This window comes from Aspergillus viridinutans, assembly GCF_018404265.1.
Source record: "Aspergillus viridinutans IFM 47045 DNA, scaffold_4, whole genome shotgun sequence".
NCBI lineage: Eukaryota > Fungi > Ascomycota > Eurotiomycetes > Eurotiales > Aspergillaceae > Aspergillus > Aspergillus viridinutans.
The window spans coordinates 2,581,023-2,606,230 of NW_025091220.1; the positions used below are offsets into that span (position 1 = coordinate 2,581,023).

Here is a 25,208-nt window from a genome sequence, read left to right on the forward strand (position 1 = left end):
GAGAATATCCGTGAAAACAGACCAGGCAGGGTCTCAACGATCAGGAATGGGTTCGGACAATTCAGGATTGGATTGCATTCTAAGTAGAGATTGATACTAATAAGATAGTATAATATTATGCAGTGAAAACTTTTTACTTTGATAGCTCATTTCAACAGAGTACATTTAGGGATTGTTGCTATTCAATTGCCTTGGCTGGATAATCCCGTTCTTGGAGTCAAGATCTTCAGGGTCTTCTTACGCAAAGTTGGGGCCCAAACCCTGGCTGTAGCGGGTATTAACCAAGGTAAAGTACCTTAACTTGGACTGTATCCAGGTAACGTAAAATGAAGTGGCAGTATTTCAGCTAATGTACGGTACCTAACGCGTACCATGTAATTTATTTTGTAAACGTTGAACTAAGATACCTCCCCAGTACCCTGACCCTCGAGTCAGTCATACTGGATTGTGGGACTGCATTTCCCCTCACGCAGTTGTGGAGCAGAGAAACCTGACTCTCTCGTTCGTCCTATTCACCATTTCGCAATTTGTACTTTGGCATCCATATTTGCTAAACAGCCTATTAGACTTGACAATGGAGTACATAGTACGCGTCAAACAAGCAATCCAAACCACCAGTGCAACAGCCCACATCAGATAGGGGACTCCCGTCTGAACCGAAAACAACAAGCCACACCAGCCCAAAAGGGAAAGAAAAGAAAAAGAAAAGATTGGACCCCAGGACACGAGACAAAATCAGTCCTCACAGGAGTCACAACAATGACGAAGACAAGGGCAAAGCTTAGTTGCAATAAGCTGCGTAAGCAGAAACGTCACTCGGTGGGGGTTCTCGACCTGCCCATGGCCACGCGTAGACGCTCCTAGAATCAAGAAAAGGCGGCGTCTAGCACCAAGATAGTTAGATAGCTTCATGGGACTGATTCCCAGATGTCTAGTGGTAGGCCCTGATACCAGGGCCTACGTATGCTACCTAATCTCGTTGTGCACTTAGCGCTTGCCTGTGGCTGGTCATGCGGCAATACGTAAGCCACAGGGCCTCGAATCACTACCTTACCTAGGGACGTAGTAGAACTAGAACCCCCCGAGGCGCCCTACTACTGCATCACTAGCCTTATGGCGTCCTCGCTCGATGATTCGATAACTTTAATAAACCGCCAACTTACGTAGATGCATACGAATGCCAGTGGTTAGCAGGTGGGGCGCAGACGCCTTCGACTAGGGTTGTCCGGATGAGGGCCGAAGTGGGTTAGATAGACTACTACGAGTAAATGTCAGGCCAGGGTTTCGCTGGATATCAATGAGCTGAGTATTCGTACTCCGTATGTTCATAGTTTATGCGCCAAAGAAACTAGATTATGGAGATTTTATGCTGGTTCATTTGTTTCCTTCCCGTCTAGGATTTGACTCATGCGATGCAGCCGTATCACGTCAACCCCTAGCGACACTGACAAGCTTCACTCATGCAAATGGGTCAGCCCGCGTCAAGAATATTTCTGCCTGGTGCAGCTGTTCTCTTGTCAGTGTCAGCCACATATTGGACATACAGCTGCGTTTGCGATCTGTGTTATCCGCGTTCCGTCATTGGCTCGGGTTGATTGACAAGGAGGCTGAGCAGGGGCATACGGAGTATCGCTTCGGTTCTGAGCGTTCTCGAAGGGCGAGGCAGTCCCTCTTGATAGAAGTACACGTTGTTTGCTGTGGCTTAGATATACAAGTACTGCGTAGCGGAGACAGGCTTGCATTTCAGGCTTTTAGATGCAACCTCAGCAAACCTGCAGCAGCTGTGCCTTGCCTATCATGTAGTCTCTAGTTCTTGGGTGCTCAAATAATGAGACTCGTGGATTGAGGGGCTTGAAGGACGTTCAAGCTGGCTGCAAACTGGACTTGCATTGAGCTACAACCAGCAATGATTTACTGGCTCAACTAACAAGGCAGAGCAGTCATGTGCAGGAGATAGAATGACTTTAGTACGTCCTACACTGCCTTCAGACATCTCTACCGATACAATCAGCCAGCTCAAGGCAAATAAACCGCCTCTACTCGGTTTCGTCAATGGGATCCGTCCGCGAAAACCTGAAAACGGTCTGCCGAACAACCTAGACTCCAGGTATACCAGTCCTTTGCCCAAAAGTCTATAAACCAGTGGACCATGGACAAACATCAGGCAGCGAATCGCTATGGGAGAATTGACAAGACTCGAGTTAGTGGCACCAGACAGACCCTTCTTGACCTTCTGTACAATCTGGAGACTTATCACATATCATAGATCGATTACTTTATTTCTGCTGATACTCCTCTAGGTCAGCCATCTCACTAACACCCGCTCCGCCATCCTCGTTGCCTCCATTCCAACCGGCGCACCGCAATAAACGGTCGCATGCATGATCGCCTCCCTGTTCTCGATCCCCGTCAGTCCATTGTTGACTGCACCGCAGATATGAACACCCAGCTCATGCGAGCGGTTCAATGCCGTCAACATCCCGATGTTGAAGAGGCTGCGCTGCTTGCGGTCTACCCGGGCTGCTCCAGATGTTTCTCCAGGCCCGTGCTTGTTACCCACAACGGCCTGGCGGGTTCGAGGCCTTGGTTGTAGAGGTCTTTGTTTGTGGGCAATTCGAGGAGTTTGAGGGTAGGCCTTAAGCGATTCTCTGCGAAATTGAGGCGGTAAAAGATAATATTTCTCGAGGGAAGAGGGAAAAGGTATCAGGACGATGTAACATGTGTTAATATCGACGGCAACTCTGGCAGGATTCCATGGTATTCAATCTGTTCGGGTGACTGCGGGAGATCGTCCGGCATCCACCGCATCATTGTTCAGACTTTAGTATAGTTATAAGCTTAACATTGGATATACATGTGACATTGGCTATAGTGAGTCTACTGTCAAACTGTCTCTCAAGCACAATCAGTTTGACCAGGCCCATTGTCCTTGAGCGTGGGACAACATATTTAGACCACAGCCGTGAATGCTATTGAAGATAGTTATGCCACTACATAGGGCAACGCCAGGCTATGCGATGTTCTATCACTCGGGAATGAAACCCTAACTGCTACAAACTCCGCAAAACGTGGAATTTGTACTATAATAGTGGCGGGTTCCATGATGTTCAGTGGCAAGAATAGTCTTGCACTAGTGGCATGGGTGTTATAGAGTGGAATGTCAGAGGGCCGGCCACCTCTGCACCCCTTCATCTGTTCCCCCAAGGTCAGTACCTGTGTGAAATATGACAGCCATCTACTAACTGGAGAGATGAATAGAATGCTAGGAACTATACATGATAGGCTACGTCTACAATTCTTTCCCCAGGCGCATCATTCCAGTTTGGCGCCACAACAATGAGGTAGCCATGTAGTCCATCTTATCAGCAGCCGCACTAGCAGATATCGACCGATCTCGAAGCCGTGGCAGGCAGTCTGAGGAATCCTGGCCCTTGTGGCCGTTGCTTCCCCAGCCACTCCCGCATTCCTGACGGCGGCAGATCGACCGCGCAAGGGAGGATCCGGCAATGCATGGGGTATATGAAGTGCTCGATGATCGTTGGAATCGTTGCCAGAATCATCATCCATCCTCACATCATCCTCCACCAGACCATTTGGATCGTCAAGACATCGTCATTCTACATCACCGAAGCAAGCCACAAGAGCCTACAGTCTCTATCCCGCTCGGTCGCTCAACATGTCGCAGTCAACGCGGTCATCGATGCTCCTGAACTTCCTCCTCCTGACCATCCTAGCTCTATCCTCCCTGGGGTCGACTCGTCCCGTCTCCAAGTCAGGAAGTGGCCTGTCAAGATCTGATCTCCACTCGAGATCTGCTAATCCCGTACGTGCCTTATCCCCTTCACCACATACATACAACCCAACCACTAACAGCTCCGCAGAGAGTGGTCCCTTCATCCGACGAATACCGCGACGAGATCATGAAGAATCTCTTCGACTCGCTCGGTCTCAACGCCCTGGACAAGCTAGACGACTGGAAGTCGAAGATGGAGGACTCCGGTGCCATCGACGACAGCAACAGCGCCAGCAACACCATCACGGCCGATCACAACGCCTCCATCGTCGACGAAGCCAAGAACAACTCGGATGACAAGCAGACCGAGGACCCATCGGACCCTGTCGGGTTCGTGGATGATGTTCTCTCCACAATTGTTGACAAGTTCCACGAGGCGTTCCTCACTCAGGATGAGGTTACGCTAGTTTGAGACGTTCTGACTTGGAGTTTCTGAATATGATGGTTTTGGTCTATCGAGACTGGGATGGTCATCTGTTTTGCGGTTTCTGTTGGCTCTTCTCTTGATGGTGTCCTTCTCTTCTTCAGGGCGATAAACGCTTCAGCGTGGTAGACGCTAATGAGTTATGATGGCAGGTTATGTACGAGTCAGCGATAGATAATAAAAAGTACATCTCGACCAAAATCTTTTCCTCTCATACTCCGTCTTTCATACCTGGAACATCGGCATTCGCACCATGATCCGTAATCTTTTTTTACTTTTAAGTCCGTCTAAAATCGGACAGCGAGCACAAGCATGGTAATCACAGCTTTCGGATTCTCGATGACCGCCCCTTTGCCCGGGCTAACTCATAGAAATCGATAGAAGATGGACAGAGCCCGAGAGTGTAAGCTTGGCGGTGATAAGACAGCTAAGTCCGCCGCTGTCGGTATCCGGTGCGGGGTGGACCATGAATGATGCAACAAATTAGTATTCATCCAGTTGACCGAGGGCAGCCGAAGCATAAATACAACAATATTCCCTACCATTTGCCTGAGATCAATCGCTGAGATACACTAATTGCACATAGACACGCAATCCTCTGGTAAAAGAAAGGGAAAAAAATGCCTTCTCTCGTTGGAAAAGAAATTGGCCCCACGGGCTACGGCATGATGAGTACGTTATTCTTTAATTAATTCGTGGCTCTCCGCTCAATGAGCTCACTACTGACACAGACCAGGAATGACATGGAACCCCCAACCCCCCTCTGAAGAGACATGCTTCGAAACACTGAACACGGCCCTCGCCCTCGGCTCGAACTTCTGGAACGGCGGCGAGCTCTACGGCACCCCGGAGTATAACTCGCTGCACCTGCTGAACAAGTACTTCACCAAGTACCCCGAGAACGCAGACAGGGTGGTTCTGAGTATCAAGGGCGGCGTGAAGCCGGGCCAGCTTGTTCCGGATGGCTCGGAGGCGAATATCCGCCGCAGCGTGGATGAGTGTCTACGTGTGTTGGACGGGAAGAAGTCGGTGGATATCTTCGAGTGCGCCCGGCAGGATCCTAACACGACGGTCGAGCAGACGGTGACGATCCTGGCTCAGCTGGTCAAGGAGGGCAAGATCAAGGGAATTGGGCTGAGTGAGGTGAATGCGGAGACGATCCGGCGAGCGTACGTTCTACTTCTGATTTGCCACTACGCTGTTACTAATGACCGAGAACAGACACAAAGTCCACCCAATTGCCGCGGTAGAGGTTGAGCTCTCTCTCTGGGACACCCACACCCTGCAGGACGGCGTGGCCGAGACCTGTGCGGAACTGGGGATTCCACTCGTCGCGTACTCGCCTCTGGGCCGTGGAGTGCTGGCCGGTGCTTTCACTAGCGTATCTGAGATTCCCAAGGGTGACTTTCGAAAGATGCTGCCTAAGTACCAGGACGACACAATGAAGCACAACATCAAGCTTGTCAACGAGGTCAAGGGTTTGGCCTCTCGCAAGGGCGTCGCACCCGCCCAGATCGCTTTGGCCTGGCTGCTGACCCTGAGCGGCAAGCCAGGTATGCCTACCATCATTCCGATCCCTGGGGGTACAACGAGCGACAAGGTTACGCAGAATTCGCAGGGCGTTCCCCGTCTATCCGATGCCGAAATGGCTGAGCTTGACGGAATTCTTAAAGAGAACGAAGTCCGTGGTGCTCGGTACTAGGCAATTGTTCATTGTTGCGGAGAGATTTGTATTGAATATGGTACATGTAAAGTAAGGAACTGAGAACAGACAGCTATCCTGATATATAATCCTATAATCTGATCTTGTCAGCACATTGTTGTGAAATGTATATGATAGAACACAGTTAAGCTCAAAGAATAAGTCAGATCAAGTGTAGAATAGTCAACATGCAATCTCACAAAAGACTGGAGATTGTCCGCATTGCAGAATTCTTGATTAAATCATCATGCAAAAGGAGCGGGCTGACAGTAGTACTTACATTAGTTTCCAAGCTGAGCTGCTGTGTTCATTCGATGATGGCAATAGTCTACTGATGACATGCTGTCGAGCAATTGATTGTTGTTTGAAGATGAATAGGAGAAAGAGAGAAGATTTGGTGATTGTGCGGGTTTTTCTTCGATCGGAATAGCCTCATCACGTGTTGCTCGCTGCATGTATACTCGAATCAAACATCAGCAACACTCCGCAAGTGTCGCCATTGAAGCGCTATCGGCAGCAGTTTTTTATCCAGTTCAGCATCAATTCTCAACTTCTTCGTCCCCGGCGTTGGCTTCAACGCCTATCCCAATGACCGAATCTCCCGGTTCCCCCCTCTCCTCGATTGCGTCCGACGAAATGTCGGATCGCGAAGACCTCAAGCATGCCTTCTCGCCGTCGGCCTCAACCCTGCCTCCTTCCAAGCGTCGTCGCACCGGTGTCGCGTCATGGGATCGCAATACTCCTCTCTCGACCACATTTCAAGAAGATCTCCCACCGACCTCCCCCTCGACCTCGATCTCGTCAGATACCTCCGGCGACATCCCCAACTCTCCCACCCTCCTGGCCCTGATAGGTGGCAGCCAGGATGACGACTACAGCGGCCAGGGCAACGACCAGGTTACCGTGTGTCGGTGGGAGGGATGCAATGTTGGCGATCTCGGCAACATGGACGATCTGGTCCAGCACATCCACAACGATCATGTCGGTAACCGACAGAAGAGATACTCCTGCGAGTGGTCCGACTGTCCTCGAAAGGGCCAAACGCATGCGAGCGGCTACGCACTGCGCGCACACATGAGAAGCCATACGAGGGAGAAACCATTCTACTGCGCGTTACCAGGTGAGAACCTCTCATCCTCCCTTGTTCTGCTTGATTAGAATCCCCATTGAGTGCGGCGCTAACAAATCCCTCCAGAATGCGACCGCAGTTTCACCCGTTCAGACGCCCTCGCCAAACACATGCGAACCGTCCACGAGACAGAAGCCCTCCGACCCTCCGACCCCGTACCGAAAGGCCACAATGTCCCAGCCTCCGCGATGGGAACCCCTGCCGGAACCCCCGTCAGTAAACTCCAGCGCATCAAGCTGAAGCTGTCGCAACCTAAGGACGAGGCAGACAGATATAGCGAGATCGCCAACGATGAGGCAGTCGTCCCCGAGGACCTCGACGAGCTCGAACTACCCGAGTTCGGTTCCGAGATCGGGTTCGACGAGCACGAGCTCCAGCTCCGGCCTTACGATCTCTACCGGCTTCTCCGTCGGCAGATCCACTGGGCCGAGAAGGAAGGCCAGGAGCTGAAGGAGGAATGGGAGAAGATCAGGCCGAAGAGGAAGCAGGCGTGGCTGGAGAAGGAGACCATCTTCGACGATGTCATCGACGCCGAACTCCGGTTGTTCAGTGCCATTGTGGCCACGGAGGGTCTCCCAGCTGAATCAGACAGTACCCCAAATGGTGTCCAGAAACAGCAGCGAGGACAGCATGTAGCTGTGGCTGAAGCCGAGGCGAATCTGAGCCGCGACTCAATGTCCATTCCTCCATGATCTCGTGCTACTTGACTCTGTCTCCTACTCCGTATACCTACCTACTTCCTCTCTCTACTGGTCTTTCGCGGGTTAAGCTTTCGGCGTCTTTGTGGATTTTTCTACGTACTTGCGATTCCATGTGGCACAGGCACATCGGACTTTTCAGTGCATGGTTGTATCTGCAGATCAAACAAAAATGTCTTGTATCATTATTTTGATAGGTCGGGAATCTGGAAATCAATGTACCGTTCCACTACCTATATCGCACCGAGTCGTTGTACTTCTTTGTAGTCTTCCAGGTGCTGTGATCAGACCAATATCCAACTCATCCTACGCTGACTACGAAAGATCTTCAAGAGCATCCACGATCAAGCACAGAAGTGATGAGTGATGAGTGATATGAATCATGTTCTTTTTTCCCTCTCCATGTCCCTGCAAAAAAAAGCTCAGATGAAATAAGATATTCGACACAATGTCAAGCCCAGATGATCGCTAAAAGCCGCCACACCGTAAGCATCAAAGATGACATGAAAAAAAAGAAGAGGTCTACAACGCATTGAATGCATCTCCCAGAAACGACGAATGATCCCAAAACGAAATCAAACTCCAGGGAGTGACCCCATAATAGAAGATACACGAAGTGAAAATAACAAATGCGAAAGGACATCACCATAGGGCCCACGCCAGTTGGAGGGGCCCGTATGGGCTTGGAGAAACAGGAAACGCAAAACAGGGCCCAACACTCCATAAGGGGGGTCCCTGTAAATGGAAAAACCGACAAGATGCAGGGATGACGAGGCCCGACGCCCCGAGGTCGGGGGGGACCAGGTCCATATGGAAACCATGAAAACATGAAAATAAGAAAAGAATTTTACATAAACCAAACATATCATGAGGAGCCCGCTCGAAACCACCTTTGTCAACTGACCAAACGCCAATGTGATGCCGTTTCACGTATGCATAGATGTAGCTCAAGAAGAGGCTTGATAAAAGCGGTAAAAGAGGAAAAGATTGAGAAATGGTCTCCTAGACAAGGCATCGATGATTACCTTGTCAGACGCGCGGATGAAAGCTGATGAGTCTAATCTCTCGCAGAGTATGGAGTTGACGCAGACCCGTCCTTGTTGGCGGTTGCATTGTTCGCAGCAACGATTTTCTGATACATCGTCTGGAGTTGACGACCTCCGGCTTCTTTATTCGGCCAGTAGTTGATAGCAACGTATTCCCTATCAATGGTTAGCGAACTGGCGTACCGACTGGTTATCTTCTGAAATGAACTCACCACAAGCGAATCTCAAGGGACGGCATGTAGTTCTCTCCTTTCAACGTCTTCCGAATGAATCCGCCAATGTAGCCAAGCAGGTTGCGTAACTCAGAGGCGCGGCGCGCTTTACTTGTCATGCTGTCCCTAGTCAAACCAGAGACTCGCTCGAGAGAGGAAAGAATAGGTTTGAACAAGAGGCGAAGCATCTCGTCGGAATTGCCGTTATCGCTCGATTTACGGTCGCTCGGTTTACGACGACGAATATCCTCGCTCGAAGCGTCAGACAATTTGCGCCGAGGACGGTCATTTTCTTGGCCGGACTTTGGGCGAGAATCCCGACCTGGAGTATGGTTCCGCTCCACACTGTCACGGGCTCCATGGGTGTGAGAACGGTGTCTTGAACGGTCGGCTTCACGGTGACCCTTGCGTGCGATAGATGGCGCAGGCGAGGCCGAAACGCTGACGCTCGCGTTGGTCCGAGCGGTGCTCCGGTTGTTGCGATGATGGTTCTCAACAGCTCTCCTGGCAGTGACATTGGTGCCATTGGTCAACTTGTCTCTCAGCACTGATAGCAAATACTCGACCCGGCGAACCAGATGAACCGCTCCAGGAGTTTTGGTTGTCTTATCATCGGCGTTCGCGCGCTCGTTCTTCTTCTCGACACGATGCTCCTCCAAGAAGAGCTTATCACCCAGTCCAAGTTCCGGGTCATCCCGAATCTGGGTCCAGGCACCCCATCCATGGCGGGCGACACCGACGCACAACATGCCGTCTTCCCGCGCGCCCCACGAGCATGAATAATCCGCGGCCTTTGTTGCTTCCGGAATGCGAAAGCTCTTGACGTCGGCAACTGTTGAGGTGACCTGCCTCAGAATGCGCAAGTCTCTCGGACGATCCACGATGTGGTGAGCATTCAGACGGTTAGCGCCTTTGAAATCAAACAAGACGGCCTTCCTCTCCTTCTTCGTTACCATCTTGCCTGCCTTTTCCAATGCCTCCATCTTAGCATCATATTCTCGGATGAGCTTGGCAGCCATATCAGACATTTCCCGCAGAACGGCAAGAATAGTTTCCCTGTCCCTATCCACGAGACGGGCTTCCCGCAAGAATTCTTCTGTGCGCTCATTGAGGTCTCCATAACGTACGAGGGCCCGATAAACATGGCGGATCTCTTTATGATTAAGAGGACGTTTTGGGTCCAGTTGGTGACTTTCGTCAGAGCTGTCCCCCTCGTCGACCGTAACCTGAGCTCTAGCTCGTCGCTTAGCTTTTCTTTCTTCACGAGACTCCTGCCCATCAGCGGGAGCATTGCGTTTTCGAGGTCGACTCATCTCGATCTGTTCGGCGAGGTAACGTTCGTCCGCCTTGCGCTTTTCCTCAGCTTTAATTTCGTCCAATTGATCCTTGGGGATGATATCGTCCCAAGTAAGATCGTCGACTTTGATGTCAACGAAGTCAAATGCATTTAGGAATTCCTCGCCACCGTCCGCTTGAATACCTTCAGCCTGTTCTGTCTGGTGTAATTCTGCGTTGGCCAGCACCGAATCAATGTCGAGCTGTTCCAATTTCTGTTGATTGCCAGTCTGTTCGAACATCTTTTGACCGCGGCGTTTGAGAATACGGGAAATGTCCTCGGTGGAATTCGGTTCGCTAACGGAAATGCCACTCCGGGCCATCTTGTTCTGAATTTCCGAGGCTTCTTTATCAGTGACGCCCCTTTGAATAGTGATGAACTCGAGCAGCAACTTGTTGCGAGCTCGCTCGATAACTTCTTCTTCAACGGTATCTTTTGAAACAAGACGATATACGCTGACTGGTCTGGTTTGACCGATTCGGTGTGCTCGGGCCATTGCCTGAAGATCAGCCTGTGGGTTCCAGTCTGAGTCGAACAGAATGACAGTATCAGCAGTCATCAGGTTGATACCCAGACCACCTGCCCGAGTAGACAGAAGGAAGCAAAAATCGCTACTGCCGGGCGCATTGAAATGCTCAATAGCCAGACGGCGCGAAGCAGCAGGAATCGTTCCATCTAAGCGTTGATACGAGTAGCCACGAGACTCCATATATTCGCCGAGCAGGTCAAGCATTTTCACCATTTGGCTGAAAATCAAGACGCGGTGACCATCTCGTTTCAACTTGGCCAAGAGCTGGTCGAGAAGCATCATCTTCCCGCTGCTTGTGATGAGTGCCCTCAATACGTCCTCACGACGCGTGCTTCCTTCCAGTATCTTGGTTTCAGCATTAGGGAACATGAATGGGTGATTGCTAGCCTTCTTCAATTCCATCATGATGTTCAGAAGTGACTGCTTTTGACCTTGTGCGCCATCGTTCAAAGCGGCGTAGTTCTTGGTAAGAATGTTTTTGTAATACTCCAGCTGCACGTCTGAAAGCTCAACGCGAATGATCTTCTCCGTCTTAGGAGGAAGGTCAGACTCGACCTTCGACTTTGTGCGGCGAAGCATGTAAGGTTGGATGGCGTTCGTCAATGCCGCTAATTTCTGAGAAGCCGCTTCAGCATTGAGGTCCATATCCACGTCCACATCTATCACGCCAGGATTCAAGAAGTCCATGAGGGCGGACAGTTCAGCGAGATTGTTCTGAATAGGAGTTCCAGTAATGAGAAGACGAGCGGGTGATCTGAATTCCAGCAACTTCAGATACAACTGCGAATCACGATTCTTCAAGCGATGAGCTTCGTCGACGGCCATGAACTGCCACTTGAACTGGCTCAGGAAAGTCGAGTCCTGAAGCACATACTCGTAGGTAGTAAGGAGCACGTTGAACTTTGTACGCCTGGGATTCCCGTCGATCATCAGTTCATAATCTTTGAGCATGGTGCGTGCGGCCTCGTTGCCATTGTAGACCACATAGTTCAGATCAGGGGACCAGTTGTCAAAGGTTTCAGCCCATGATGGCATAGTGGAGAGGGGGACGACGACGATGAAAGGTCCTTGCTGGCGTCTGACATGACGCAGCCACGCGATGAAAGCGACCGTCTGAACGGTTTTACCCAATCCCATCTCGTCAGCGAGAACGACGTTACGGTTCTTGACCCAGTTAAAGGCCATGAAGTTGACTCCCTTGACTTGGAAATCTTTCAGTTCGCCGTTCTGTAAGAAGCTCGGTGTGCCCTTGATTGGTTCGAAGGGTTTGCGAGTGGCAGGGTTCATCTCGGTCTTGTCCGACAAGGGTGGATGAGAGGAACGGTCCAAGAAGCGATCGACCTCGCGTTGAGCAATCTGGCTGACGAGACTTTCGCTCTCCCAGGTACAAGAGTCGTAAAACAGCCGCTTCCATTTGACGAGGTACTCTGTTCCCTCATCACCATCCCGCATTGCAATCACTCTTTCGACGTGTTTGTAATCTTCAATGGCCTCGACATCTCTTTCACGGTCGAGGTTCCACTTTTCACGCTCCTCGGGTAGGGCATCTCCGTCATGGTTCATACGTAGCTCTTCAGAAAGCACCTTGCGAATGTAGTTATCAACTCTGCGAGTGCTCCGGCAGTTATCGACGAGGGATTTGTAAGTCTCCCATGTGGCATGGTAATGTGATTTCCCCTGCCATTTGATGTAAAATTCAAAGGAGTGCTCATCAACATCGTTGTCACCCGGACTGACCCCCTCTTTGGGGCGATGGTTTAGCACGACATCTACAGCTGGACGGTCGTCTTCCACTTGGTTTGCCTGGTAGTTGTCCATAACCTCATCAGGTTCATCCAAGAACATGTCATCGTCATCGTCTTCATTGTAATTGGAGACACGACGAGAAGCATTCCGCGTCGAGAAACGGATCTCAGCATGTGAAGGTTCTTTGTTCGACGCTGGCTGCAGCATACGACGACGTTTCGCCTTACTCGTACGAGAAGGTCCGCCATACTCGTCATCGTCCGACTCGGCAGAGTAGGAAGACTGACTAGCGGGAGGGGATGGACGCTTCGAGGACCGCTGTGAGGCTACCGGGCGTCGACGCTTGGTGCGTGAGACCCCAACGACAGACTCTGACTCTGAGGATGTGGATTGGATAACCTGGCGCGTTGTCCGAGCTCGTCCGCTACGGCGAAGACCATACAAATCTGGATTCTGCCTGATGAAGTCTGATTCACTCAGAGACGATGATTTACGTTTGATGCCACGCTTGATCTCCGATGACGAGGAATTTCCGATGCTGGATGGGCCGCTACCTTTCTCGCTACTATCCGTAGCAGAGTAACTGCCAACCCCCTCAGCATCAGGAGAGCCGCTATGGTACGACTCATCCTCCATCTCCGCATCGGGCGATGACTCTGACGATGTGAAATTGTTTGATTGTTCGGAGAGGTTGTAACCGCCATTGTTATCAGCCAGTTCGCCGTTCACGGCTGGAGAATTCGAGGTGAGAGAGGGAGAAAGGCCGTTAGACAATGCCATGTTGGCAATATTATCGGAGGGTGATGGGATCACCATGCTAGTGGCTGTTGATGAAGAGAAAAGTCAGCATTGAAGCTTGATTCGGGGTCGAAGCGGCACGAAAGGCACAGGTATGTGTAGATCAGCACTACGCGACTCCATTTCCAGCAAATAGAAGCTAGGAAGCCTGTGATAGCCGACAGGAGACAAGGTATGATGCAAGGACATGGTTTGGATGACGGATTGGATAGAACGCGACAGGAAGGATTGAGGAAACGACGGCGAAAGAGGAGGGCAAGCGTCAATCCCAGAACCAGGGTCAGAGCCGACAGACAGCCCAGACGACTCAGAGAATTCAGAGAGACATGAGGACGGGAAGATGCAACGATATTCTTGAGTTCGGTGGGTCGATAACGTGGAGAAGTACCCCAGCCAACAGAACCAGGACACGGGCTGTAAGGCTAGGAAAAGAGAAGGAAATACTCACAATTCATAGCGAGGTGACCCCGAAAAAGGGAGGAACGTACGAGACAATGTTGAATCAATAGGGATTGATATGTTGGTGTTGGAGAAAGAATGATAAAGTGGGTGGTGGAGAGAGAGCGAGCAACACCAGATACGGATGGGAGAATAATATGATGAGGGAGTAAGAAAGAGAGGTAAGGTTGGCCGCCAGGCTGCGGGCTGGGAGGTGGACGAGTCGCAGTGAAGAGACGGCTTTGCGGCCTGAGACTCAAGGCTGCAAGACCACTCCATACCATATACAGTTTAGTGAGCCCACAAGCGAGTCCCCAACAGGTATGGCGGCACCTCTGGCATCACGTGGCCGACTCTCACCAGCGGTAGAAATTCACAGCTTCGGAGGACGGCGCAGTAATTTTCCAGCCTGGACCGGGCATTAAAGAGAAATTTTTCGAGGGACAGACCGAGGGCCAATCACCAGCCAGGGAAAATAATAATAATGAGAGCCTTAGGTACTCAACCTAAAAGAAACTGACTTGTAGCCTGAGGCATCAACGATGTGCCCACAATGCCCGACATAGATTTCTCTCCCCCCATTGAGAGCCCCTCATTTTCGACGCCTCCATAAAGAAACCTCGCTCTCCTCCGCTTGCATTCATATCTAGTAGCTCGTTGTCAGCCTCTCTTGTCCGGGTTTCTGGCTCTCTTATATAAAGTCAGCCAAGACAGCTGTCGCGACGTCATCTACGCATCTGCTAGAGGTCACGTCAGAGCCCATACTTGCTGCTATATCTTGCTTGGTCGAGGAGATTTGCGTCTGTTGGTTATCTGTCTGCGTGTGCTTTTCAATCTGATACTTGGGCACCATGTCTGACAAGCTTACTCGGTGAGTCTGTTTCTCGGAATCTCCGCAATTTCTCGAGAACCGAGTTCTAATTGCTTCTACTCTATATAGTATTGCCATTGTCAATAGTGACAAAGTGAGTTACTTCGTTGCCCCGCGAGAAGCTATATCATGGTCGCGTCGCATTTTACTTACCCTGATACTCTCTGTTCTGTAGTGCAAACCCAAGGTATGATTGAAATCGAGATCTTCCTCTCATATCTATAGCATGGCTGATCGTTACAGAAATGTCGCCAAGAGTGTAAAAAGTCTTGCCCCGTCGTCCGTACCGGAAAGCTCTGTATCGAAGTGACGCCGGAGTCCAAGATCGCCTTCATCTCGGAACGCCTTTGCATCGGTTGCGGTATCTGTCCTAAGAAGTGTCCTTTCGGTGCCATCCACATCATCAACTTGCCCACAAACTTGGAAACCGAGGTCACCCACCGTTATTCGGCCAACAGCTTCAAGCTTCACCGTCTCCCTATGCCCCGGCCCGGTCAGGTCCTTGGTCTTGTTGGAACAAACGGTATCGGAAAGAGTACTGCTTTGAAGATTCTTAGCGGCAAGCTGAAGCCCAATCTCGGACGCTACGACAACCCTCCCGATTGGGAAGAGATTCTGAGATATTTCCGTGGTTCCGAACTGCAGAGTACGTATACTGCCGAGTCTCAAAAAGTTGTGGATAATTGGTCCATGGTTTCTAACTTTCATAGACTACTTTACCAAGGTCCTAGAAGACAACCTGAAGGCCGTGGTTAAGCCCCAATATGTCGACCAGATTCCTCGGGCTGTGAAGGGTCCGGTCAAGAACGTCGGGGATCTCATCAAGGCTCGCTCTCAGATGAACAACATGGAGCGCATCATGGATGCTCTTGGTATGGCTTTTTCATGAACACAACTTTTAAATCGAAGAAACTGACTTTATTCGTAGAACTCAGACAGGTACAGGACCGTGACATTGACCACTTGTCTGGTGGTGAACTTCAACGGTTCGCTATTGGTCTTGTTTGCGTGCAGAAGGCCGACGTGTAAGCACCACTAGCATGCAGTCATATCCGCTCTCACTAACGGAATTGTAGGTACATGTTTGACGAGCCATCTTCCTACCTCGATGTCAAACAGCGTTTGGCGGCAGCCCGCTCTATTCGTGAGCTTCTGCGCCCTGATGACTACGTCATTGTTGTCGAGCACGATTTGTCCGTTCTTGACTATCTTTCAGACTTTGTCTGTGTGCTCTACGGTAGACCTGCTGTCTACGGTGTTGTTACACTTCCTTCTTCTGTCCGTGAAGGTATCAATATCTTCCTGGATGGTCACATACCCACCGAGAATCTTCGGTTCCGAGAGGAGTCTCTCACTTTCCGTCTGGCTGAGGCTGGCGATGACTTCATGGTTGACAAGGCCCGTGCTTTCACCTACCCGAGCATGGAGAAGACTCTTGGCAATTTCCACCTGAAGATCGACTCCGGTTCATTCACTGACTCTGAAATCATTGTCATGATGGGTGAGAACGGAACTGGCAAGACTACTTTCTGTAGAATGCTCGCTGGTGCCGAGAAGCCTGACGGCAACGTCAGCATGCCCCGCATGCACATCAGCATGAAGCCTCAGAAGATCACACCCAAGTTCCAGGGTACCGTGCGTCAGCTCTTCTTCAAGCGTATCAAGGCTGCTTTCCTTTCGCCTCAGTTCCAGACCGATGTCTACAAGCCCCTCAAGATGGATGACTTCATCGACCAGGAAGTTCAGAACCTGTCTGGTGGTGAATTGCAACGTGTTGCTATTGTCCTTGCCCTCGGAATGCCGGCCGATATCTACGTGATCGACGAGCCTAGCGCTTACCTTGACTCCGAACAACGTATCGTGGCTGCCAGAGTCATCAAGCGTTTCATCATGCACACCAAGAAGACCGCTTTTATTGTCGAGCACGATTTCATTATGGCCACCTATCTCGCTGACCGTGTCATTGTCTTTGACGGCAAGCCTTCTGTTGACGCGCACGCCAATACCCCCGAGTCGCTGGTCACCGGTTGCAACACTTTCTTGAGAAACCTGGATGTCACCTTCCGTCGTGATCCCAACAGTTACCGTCCTCGTATTAACAAATACAACAGTCAGATGGACCAGGAGCAGAAGTTGGCTGGCAACTTCGTAAGTCGCCCAAATCCGACCCGTGCAAGTTTATTTTACGCCATGCTAACATGCCTCATCTTTAGTACTTCTTGGAGGAAGAGAGTTGAAAAGGTCATTCCAGGCAAACATAATCGCAACCATCACAGGGACGATGGTCGCGACGCTGACCAACGGCGACGTCGTGGTCAATGGAAAACCCTTCGTTTAGTGGCGTTATTCGGCGTTCCTGGGGCCTCGCGTCGCCGTAGCCGTGGCTTGTGCCTCGTTGGCGATCTAGCTGGTGCTTCGGATGAGGAGGAGGATGACGATGACGACAATGTTAAGTAGGGACAGTTGGTTCATCTGTTCCCGGTTCACACTTCACTGTGTTCACATGTCGTCATCCGTCTTCGTCCCTTCTGATGCCCCATATCCGCGCACCCTGTTGGTCCAGTCATCCTATCTTCGTTGTAAGCAGAATGCAGGCAACCTGGGCCAACATGGGTTTTACTGGGTATTGGTGTGCTTTGGCTGGCGTGATCATATTCGGAGTTGGGTCTCTCAAAATTCTTCGATGATGTTATGATATGTATAGATGGTCCCATGACCAATGTGTTCAGATTCAGTGAAGACAAAAGGGAGCTGGGAAATGGTCAAGTTAGGGTGGCCACTGTCATAGATCTCAGATAGCATATATAAGCTATTTGGTTCTCTACCGTCTTAGTCTTCACTATTAATGACTAGTCTTATTACCTTGCAGGTATGGTGCTGGACATTATGAGCGGTCAAGTGCGCAGCATATCTATATATACAGCCAGACGCGAAGATCCAGCAAAATATACTCTAATCCAAGTCCTCCACTTAGACATTCTCAATGATCGGCTAGAAATAGCTGTGTATCTGAATGACACGCATCAACCTGCGCTTCTGATATATATCTCTCTACTATATCGCTCAGTACCGAGCAGGAAAAGATAAACACGATCCATGGCATAACTACTCCAAGGGTACGGCCTGTGTGCCTCTCATATGGAAGCAGATACATACGCCTATATAGTCAACTTCACGAAGATGGAAATGCCAATCTCCCATCCAACCAGGAATTGTAGGATTACCAATGCACAGCTACGTACATCAGCCGACTAGTCCTCCTCGATTTCTCCCTCCTCACTGCCAGAGTGCACAGCCTTTTCTTCTCTCCTGGCTTCCTCCGCGGCAGGAGTTGGTTCTTGACGCTCCCTGTCCCTCTTGGAACCCCTGCTACGCTCTCGCTCGCGACTCTCACGCCGATAGCGCTTCGCAGACCGGCTAGCGACGCTCTCTGTATCGCTGTCTCTCCGGCGCCTCCGGTCGTTGCTGACGGTGCTTCGTGTGTCCGCACCGTAATCCAGCTCATCCCGACCTCCACGAGGGTCACCGCGTGTGCGATAGAGTCTTTCGCGCTCTTCTTCCCGATCCCTTCGTTCACGATCATAGTGGCTCAGAGACCGAGAGCTGCGCTCTCGATCTCGATCCCGATCCCGATCGCGGTAACGGTCTCGGTCCTTCTCTCTCTCGCGATCCCTGTCACGGCCCCGATCGTCACGCTTCTCGCGGATCGGAGATAAGCCGCTGACTTTTCTGTAAGTCCGCTCGCGATCGGCCTGAGCTTTACGACGGTCTGCTTCATAGGCATCGGGCTCAGGTGTGCGACTGAGACGACTAGGAGGCCCTCGTCTCTCGCCTCTACGGTGATCGCGATCGTAATGTTCTCGCCGGCTTCCACGATCTCTGTCTCGATCACGCTCCCGCTCCCTGTCCACGTCCTCCTCCTTTTCCTTCAACCGGCGGATGAACTTGTCAAAAGCCACTTGGCGAAGCTCATCTGATTCAATCGCCTTGTATTCCTCCAGTTTCTCGATCCTCGGACGCACTTGGTCCCAAGTGTCGGTTGGGCGTATAGGAGGTTCCAGACGTTTCATCCGCGAGCGTAAGGCATCGATAGCACGTCGCTGATGACGATCAGCGGCATGCTTCTCCTCCTCGCTTCTCCGGATAGCTTTCTCTTTGATGCGATCAAAGAGGAGTTGGAGTATGTCAGAATCGAGGTTCGCCGTGCGGCGGTCTGAAAGGATGAAAGACTGAAACTCTTCAAACGTGGTCTTTGGCGTGACCTCATAGCGTTTATCCTAAGAGGAACATGTTAATGAATACGTTCAAGGACACAGGGTGTAAGGGACCTTACATCGAGAACATCCAGCACGTCATTCCGTGGCCCCCGCAACGACCGTTCCTCTTCTTCTACCATGTCCCAAAAGAGATCCAAGGGAGTAGAACCCGAGTTACCTAGCATTGCAAGGTAGCGTGGATCCTGGTGAATCAACGGGTAGATGTTCATCCACTTGCTGCCAGCTTTGATCTTGCCTTGGGCCTTCAGTTCCTTTAAGAGCTCGCTGAAGTTCTCACGAGCGTGGCGTTCTTTTCTCGCCTTTGCTGCCTTCTGCTGTTGACGTGCATCATTGAACGTCCGCTCAAGGGACTTGATGTGGTTTTCAAAAGCGGTCAAAATATCAGACTTGCTGAGGGTTTTGAACTTATCATCGCTTTGAATCTTGTCATTAGACTGGATAATAGCCTGTGCTTCAGACCACCGCGTGTAAGGCTCCAGGTTCAAAGAATTCATGATATTGACCAGTTCATCGAGTGCAGCACTGCGCCGCGCAGCCTCCTGCTCCACGTGCTCCTTCTTCAGCTCGAGTATATACTCCTCGAAGAGCTGTCGCCTTTCGTTCTCATCGTTGGTGGACCTGAAGATCGTCTCACCTTCGATAATGGGGCGGATCGTCTTCCAGCGGCTATAGTGCTTGATCTCAGGATGGCTTTTCAGCATAGTATTAAAGTCGGTTCTGAGCTTAGTAAATCTTTCCTTGGCTCGATCCTTCTCCTGCATGCGGAGCTCGGCCGCGTACTTCTCAAAAGCTGCCTTTCGGTCTCTGGGATCCTTCAAAGCACGGTATTGCGGATCTTTGATAGTCGCACGCATCGTCTGCTCCCATGACCAGTCAGCCTGAACGTTGTGGCGCTTGAGCATCTTCATAAACGCGTTCTCAGCTTCTTCGAGGGAATTATACTCTGGCTCTGCCTGCGCAGTTCCCAGTGCCGGAGCGGCCGAAATTCCATTGACATCCATGGAGCCGAAACCACCGCGCCGGTCGCCATAGCCTCGGTCATAATCGTCACGGTCACGCTGTTGTGGATGGGAGGGAAACGAGCTGACTCCGCCTGCGACAAACGTTGGGGCCCTGTGCGCAAAAACTGGTTAGTATCTGACGGCACGTTTAAGCAACTGGAGCTTCCTTACGCTACAGGGGCCGGTTGAGGTGCCTGAACCTGCGCCAAAGCATTTTTGTAAACATCTGGCATCTCCCAAGTGCTTTGCTTAGTTTCCGTGTTGTACCAGTATTTCCGTCCACCCTCAGCAGTATATTCTTTCCATGGCTGATTGGATAGAGCTCGCTGTGAACGTAAGGAAAGTATTAGCACAAACATGAGCACAGCGAGACTCGGAATAGCAAACAAACCTCGACAGGAGTCATCAATTCGACGGGCTTCTGCCACTGTGTAGCTTTGGTCTGAACATTGTAATAATACACTCTGCCGTCGGCATTGCGCGCCTCCTGCCACAGAGGCGATGCAGCTGCTGGTCCTGTCACGGGATTCATGATGCTTGATGAGCAAATGTTCCCAAGGAAGGCAAGCTGCTCTGCATGGATGAAGATCCTGATGCGCGGAAAATGTAGATGGCGGGTGAAGCTCTCCCGTTAGTTTCCCTTGTCTAGTGAAGGCTGTTTGTTATGTTTGCATCGGGAACCCCAGTCTTCCTTATCATAGTCCTCACCAGAATTGGCATAACACTACACTGGAAAATGGTCGTTACATGCTACAATAATCATTGAACGACATCTTATTCGAGTTGCTCGGCATTGGAGTTATTTAAGTCATTTGTTGCAAGCGACGCGCGAGCATGTGATTTCGTTATGCCGAATCTTGATATCCCTGGAGAATTCCTGAGACATGCTGTGCTAGATACAGTTGTCCCGCATGCTTCGAATATAGATCTGGAGGCTGCTCTGGCAAAAGCCTTGGAAGGGGGCGCTGACGATCTGTCTTCCGTACTGTCCTTAATACCTCAGCGGTCACTCCTTTTCTTCGGTACGCGGAAAGACAACCTCCTGATCGAACTCCTGTCTCTTACTCATGTAAAGTATCACAGATGAATTTTGCACCGCGTGCATCGTTCTCAGATTGTCCGATTGCTCGCGGGCGAGCTTGAAACATCACCTTCCAAACCTTGAAGTCAAGCTTGACGTTTTTGCCATCGACCCCGCCGAGGCAGTCTCTGAGAATCCGACACCTACGAGGGACCTGATATTCTCAGGGGTTGTAAGTGGGCAGGAGGAACCGCTGGTAGTTGTGAATGAGTTTGAAGGGGAGACAGGGAGCGGTAATCATGTGTATGTGATCTGGAGTATTGAGACGTTTCTCAGTAAGTTCCCCGATGTCTGACACTCCAGTTGTGTTTTTTCACTGATTGACCTATTCAGGGCGCCCTCGCATACGGATCCAACACCCTTCGCTTATCTTCATAGCCTCAGCCAGTCTCAATCTGGGTGATAGTCAACAACAAGAGTCCCCTGACGACGACTATCTTCCTCCGCTGGTTCCTGCTTCGACAAATATCTTGCAACCTTTGTCAACAGATAAAGCTTTGAACAAAATTGACCCTTTCCTACCTGCGTCGAGGCTTCTACGAGTCGTACCTGCGCAATATAGCGAAGATCCTATATACAATGTCCAGCAACGATCAGGTCATCCCATCCGTGTGGTTCCTGCAGCCAGCGCCAGGATACGGTACTCTCGACTGAACTCGTTCTCTGGGCGACCTACGACAGTTGCAAGTCTGGATTTTGAGGTCACGCCATTTCTTAACTGCGATGTGTTATTCGATAAAGCCGAACTTCGATTATCAGATGGGAAGATTGAGACCTTATCTGAAGATCCCAGACTCAAGCCCCCGATCATATGTCGCCCAAGGGACGATGTGACTCTAATCTATAAATTGACACCTGAGTACAGCCAGGATCCGAGTCCCTCGACCACCGTGTTAGTCAGCGCCTTGGATATATCCCTAGAGGCAGTCATCCAAGTATCAGAAGACTGCCACCCACGAATTCTTATGCAGTGGAGGACAAACATAGACTTCTCCATGGTCTTGAATCCAACCTTCGGTGGTCCTAGTCAAGCCTTGCAACGGAGTAACCGCCCAGCAAGTCTTTCTGTGGGGCCAAATCAAGTGAACGTCGCAGCCAGCGGTCCTCCTCCCAGCCTGAGCTCCTTGAGAGACAGAGCCTCTTCGATCACCGACATGGGAGTCACAATCTCGTTCTCTGGTCCCGATAAGGTGGAAGTTGGCAAGCCATTCTCCTGGGATGTGTTTATTGTCAACCGATCTACGAGTGCGCGTAAATTCGCCATGATTGCCATTCCTCGCAGGAAACGAGCCGATCCGAGAGGACATGTAGCCAGGCCTTCTTCGTCATCCATCTCGAGTCGTAAAGAGGATGGGGTTGCAGAAGCAGTGACGGACGACAATATTGTCCATGCGATGCAAAAGAGCGTGGCGGGCCAGGAAGCTGAGCTCGTATGCCTCAGCACGGACATACGCATTGGGTAGGTCTCTTTTTGAAGGCCTATTTCATAAGAAGATATCTGACTAACCCATAATTAGCCCCCTTCCACCGGGAACGTGCTATTCAACCGAATTGAAACTGCTTCCCCTTGCAGTGGGGCCTCTTCACTTAGAAGCCGTGCGCCTTGTGGACGCCAATTCGAACGAAACTACCGATATCCGAGATCTTCCCGACATAGTAGCCTTTGATGGAAAGGGTGTACCCTCTGCAGTATAGATTACTTGTCCTTCTGAAGGATGCCTCGAGCGCCCGATCTGTAAAAGGAGTCTCTCCAAGATAGAGTAGGCCAAGTAACCAGACAAATGTATGATATACCCTAATGTGTGGCCCTATATTTTTAATTGGTATTAATGTCTGACATTCTACCACTTGATGCTACCTGACCATCATCAAATTAGCGGTCTTCGTACACAATCAGAAGGGAAAGTAGTGGTGATCATTAGCGGGGGAGCTGGGGCTGGCGGCAAGGCGCACACTAGACGAAAGGCTAATTAATCATTTGTGGGCTGGCGATAAGGATCATGGGGATGGATGCCTTATGAAAACCCCGTTGGATCATTATTGCATGCAGTTAAACAGTCTTAGGTCTTCTCCTTCAGACCAGGTGGATACTTATACTCCATAGTTCATCCACTTCGTCTATGTCCATCATTTGTTCATCCTTGGAATAGTCTACATGCTACTGACGTGACCAAACGCAAGATATCTTATTATTAACAGGCCTGTGTTGCCGGTTTTTCCCTGCCGCCTTGCCTCCGGTCCCATACTTTGCGTCATACAGTCGCTCAAGCCCGCCGACCGGGAAACTTGTCTTCGATCTTTTTCCGTCAGGATATACTACGACTTTTCCTATCTCAGTTCGCTCCATAATGTTTTCCCAAGCGCGTCGAAGAATTTTGGATGGCCTTAACAGAAGATATATCTATGGACGACTGGTATGTAGCCACGATAATGCACAACTCTCCCCATTCCAGACGCTGCTTCTCTCCGGGCAACTTCCGAAGGGGTCCTTTCATTCTGTGCGTCCAACGTTGCCATCCGTACTGACTCCGTCGGCTTTCTCTTCTTGTAGCCTCTGCTACATACGATAATCTTTCTCATCGAGATGGCGGTTGCAACGCGCCTTGCGGCCAAATTCAACTCCTACTATGCGGAGCGGCCTGGTAAGGCTCGATCAAGACATGTGCGACGCGTTGCATTCACTAACTTGACACTTTTTGCATAGTTCTAACCACAATGGTCACCAACGCGGTACGAACCTGTCCAAAGCCTCTCGCTCTGCCTGCTTTCGTTTCCGGAGGTCACGACTAACGAAGCGTTTACTTTAGGTGCTTGGTGGAATCGCAGATACGGTGGCCCAGGTGATCACAGCCTTCAAGGCCCGTTCGACAGTACGAAATAGGCAAGACGGTGATCTCATCTCGATCGAGATCCTCGAGATGGACAAGGAACGGCCGCCACCGTTGGGAGAGCTAGGACATGCGAAGCACATCCCTCCTCCGTTTGATTTCGAGCGACTCACCCGATTTATGTCGTACGGTTTCTTCATGGCGCCTATACAATTCAAGTGGTTCGGCTTCCTGTCGCGAGCATTTCCACTGACCAAGAAGAGCCCAACGTTACCGGCGTTGAAGCGTGTTGTTGTTGATCAGCTCATGTTCGCTCCTTTCGGTATGGAAACCCCTAATTTCCGAGATAAGTGCTTGGCTGACGATGTTGATAAAGGTCTTTGCTGCTTCTTCACATTCATGACTGTCGCCGAGGGTGGAGGGAAAAGAGCGTTGACCCGCAAGTTCCAGGATGTCTACTTACCGACCCTGAAGGCAAACTTCGTCTTGTGGCCTGCTGTGCAGATCATCAACTTCCGGGTTATGCCAATCCAATTCCAAATTGTAAGTGAAATCTTAACATGACGAATATGTATGGTGCTAAACGTGACGTGTCACAGCCATTCGTATCTACCGTCGGTATCGCTTGGACCGCATACCTGTCGTTGACCAACGCGGCCGAGGAAGAATAGACGGTACACAGCGGCGGCATTGGTTTGTTTTCTGCTTTTCTTTGACCATATATCCCTCATTGCTCTTCTTTGTTTCTGTGGTTGTCAGGCGTTGTAAATGCTCGGGGGACTTTTACTTTCTTGCTTCTATGGACTGGTGTACAGGTCAATCTTTCGGAAACTCAAAAAGGTGTCAATTCTCGTTCTCATAAATGATCATGATACACAGAGCAAATCATATGGACTATTCAAAAGCGCCAATTCTTCCAAGTTTCCTTGAACAGCGCCGCGACTTGGACGGGTGTTCTGTAGACTAAGATCCTAGGTACCTAAAGCAACTCCCCAACAATTTGCCTCATCTCCAACAGAGTGCTGAATGCCTATTTATAGTCCCAGCAGCGAATAACTACGGAGCCTATATGCATCCGAGGCTATCGAGAATTCGCAGGCACAATATTCTACCAGGCCCCCGGAGACTTCCGTCATCGATCCTGGACTCTGACATCAGTCCCGCATCAGCCCGAAGGTCAGCGAATCTCTCACCGGAAGCCCCACCACAGTCAACCTTAACGAACAATGCCAACTACCCCGCCGTCGAACCGAAGTTGATCGAGAAAGCTCACCGTGAGCATATTAGGACAGGAGTTTT

The 25,208-nt window shown here is 50.6% G+C and overlaps 8 protein-coding genes across 8 annotated transcripts; 6 read left to right on the forward strand and 2 right to left on the reverse strand.

Moving 5' to 3' along the window:
* Positions 1-3,676: 3,676 nt before the first annotated feature.
* Aspvir_006855 (uncharacterized protein) lies at positions 3,677-4,205 on the forward strand (the record flags this gene model as incomplete). Its single annotated transcript, XM_043270045.1, has 2 exons — positions 3,677-3,823; positions 3,882-4,205. 2 exons carry the CDS (start codon positions 3,677-3,679, stop codon positions 4,203-4,205), a joined length of 471 nt encoding a protein of 156 aa, XP_043125980.1.
* A 632-nt stretch (positions 4,206-4,837) lies between these two features.
* Positions 4,838-5,919, forward strand: Aspvir_006856 (aldo/keto reductase family protein; the record flags this gene model as incomplete). The annotated part of the gene is made up of 3 exons (XM_043270046.1): positions 4,838-4,889; positions 4,954-5,386; positions 5,439-5,919. 3 exons carry the CDS (start codon positions 4,838-4,840, stop codon positions 5,917-5,919), a joined length of 966 nt encoding a protein of 321 aa, XP_043125981.1.
* A 588-nt stretch (positions 5,920-6,507) lies between these two features.
* Positions 6,508-7,740, forward strand: Aspvir_006857 (C2H2-type zinc finger protein; the record flags this gene model as incomplete). Its single annotated transcript, XM_043270047.1, has 2 exons — positions 6,508-7,039; positions 7,115-7,740. The coding sequence occupies 2 exons, from the start codon at positions 6,508-6,510 to the stop codon at positions 7,738-7,740; spliced, it is 1,158 nt and encodes a 385-aa protein (XP_043125982.1).
* Positions 7,741-8,803: 1,063 nt separating this feature from the next.
* Aspvir_006858 (chromatin-remodeling ATPase CHD1) lies at positions 8,804-13,868 on the reverse strand (the record flags this gene model as incomplete). The annotated part of the gene is made up of 3 exons (XM_043270048.1): positions 8,804-8,948; positions 9,005-13,439; positions 13,862-13,868. 3 exons carry the CDS (start codon positions 13,866-13,868, stop codon positions 8,804-8,806), a joined length of 4,587 nt encoding a protein of 1,528 aa, XP_043125983.1.
* Positions 13,869-14,702: 834 nt separating this feature from the next.
* Positions 14,703-17,179, forward strand: Aspvir_006859 (Fe-S cluster-binding ribosome biosynthesis protein; the record flags this gene model as incomplete). The annotated part of the gene is made up of 7 exons (XM_043270049.1): positions 14,703-14,722; positions 14,792-14,816; positions 14,966-15,368; positions 15,433-15,594; positions 15,651-15,747; positions 15,799-16,870; positions 16,952-17,179. 7 exons carry the CDS (start codon positions 14,703-14,705, stop codon positions 17,177-17,179), a joined length of 2,007 nt encoding a protein of 668 aa, XP_043125984.1.
* A 794-nt stretch (positions 17,180-17,973) lies between these two features.
* Aspvir_006860 (snoRNA-splicing protein PRP40) lies at positions 17,974-20,532 on the reverse strand (the record flags this gene model as incomplete). The annotated part of the gene is made up of 4 exons (XM_043270050.1): positions 17,974-18,999; positions 19,056-20,112; positions 20,172-20,326; positions 20,392-20,532. The coding sequence occupies 4 exons, from the start codon at positions 20,530-20,532 to the stop codon at positions 17,974-17,976; spliced, it is 2,379 nt and encodes a 792-aa protein (XP_043125985.1).
* Positions 20,533-20,847: 315 nt separating this feature from the next.
* On the forward strand, positions 20,848-22,776 carry Aspvir_006861 (TRAPP trafficking subunit Trs65 domain-containing protein; the record flags this gene model as incomplete). The annotated part of the gene is made up of 4 exons (XM_043270051.1): positions 20,848-21,022; positions 21,084-21,356; positions 21,415-22,540; positions 22,599-22,776. The coding sequence occupies 4 exons, from the start codon at positions 20,848-20,850 to the stop codon at positions 22,774-22,776; spliced, it is 1,752 nt and encodes a 583-aa protein (XP_043125986.1).
* An 889-nt stretch (positions 22,777-23,665) lies between these two features.
* Positions 23,666-24,580, forward strand: Aspvir_006862 (Mpv17/PMP22 family protein; the record flags this gene model as incomplete). The annotated part of the gene is made up of 5 exons (XM_043270052.1): positions 23,666-23,723; positions 23,786-23,811; positions 23,889-24,231; positions 24,286-24,452; positions 24,509-24,580. The coding sequence occupies 5 exons, from the start codon at positions 23,666-23,668 to the stop codon at positions 24,578-24,580; spliced, it is 666 nt and encodes a 221-aa protein (XP_043125987.1).
* Between the last annotated feature and the right edge of the window lie 628 nt (positions 24,581-25,208).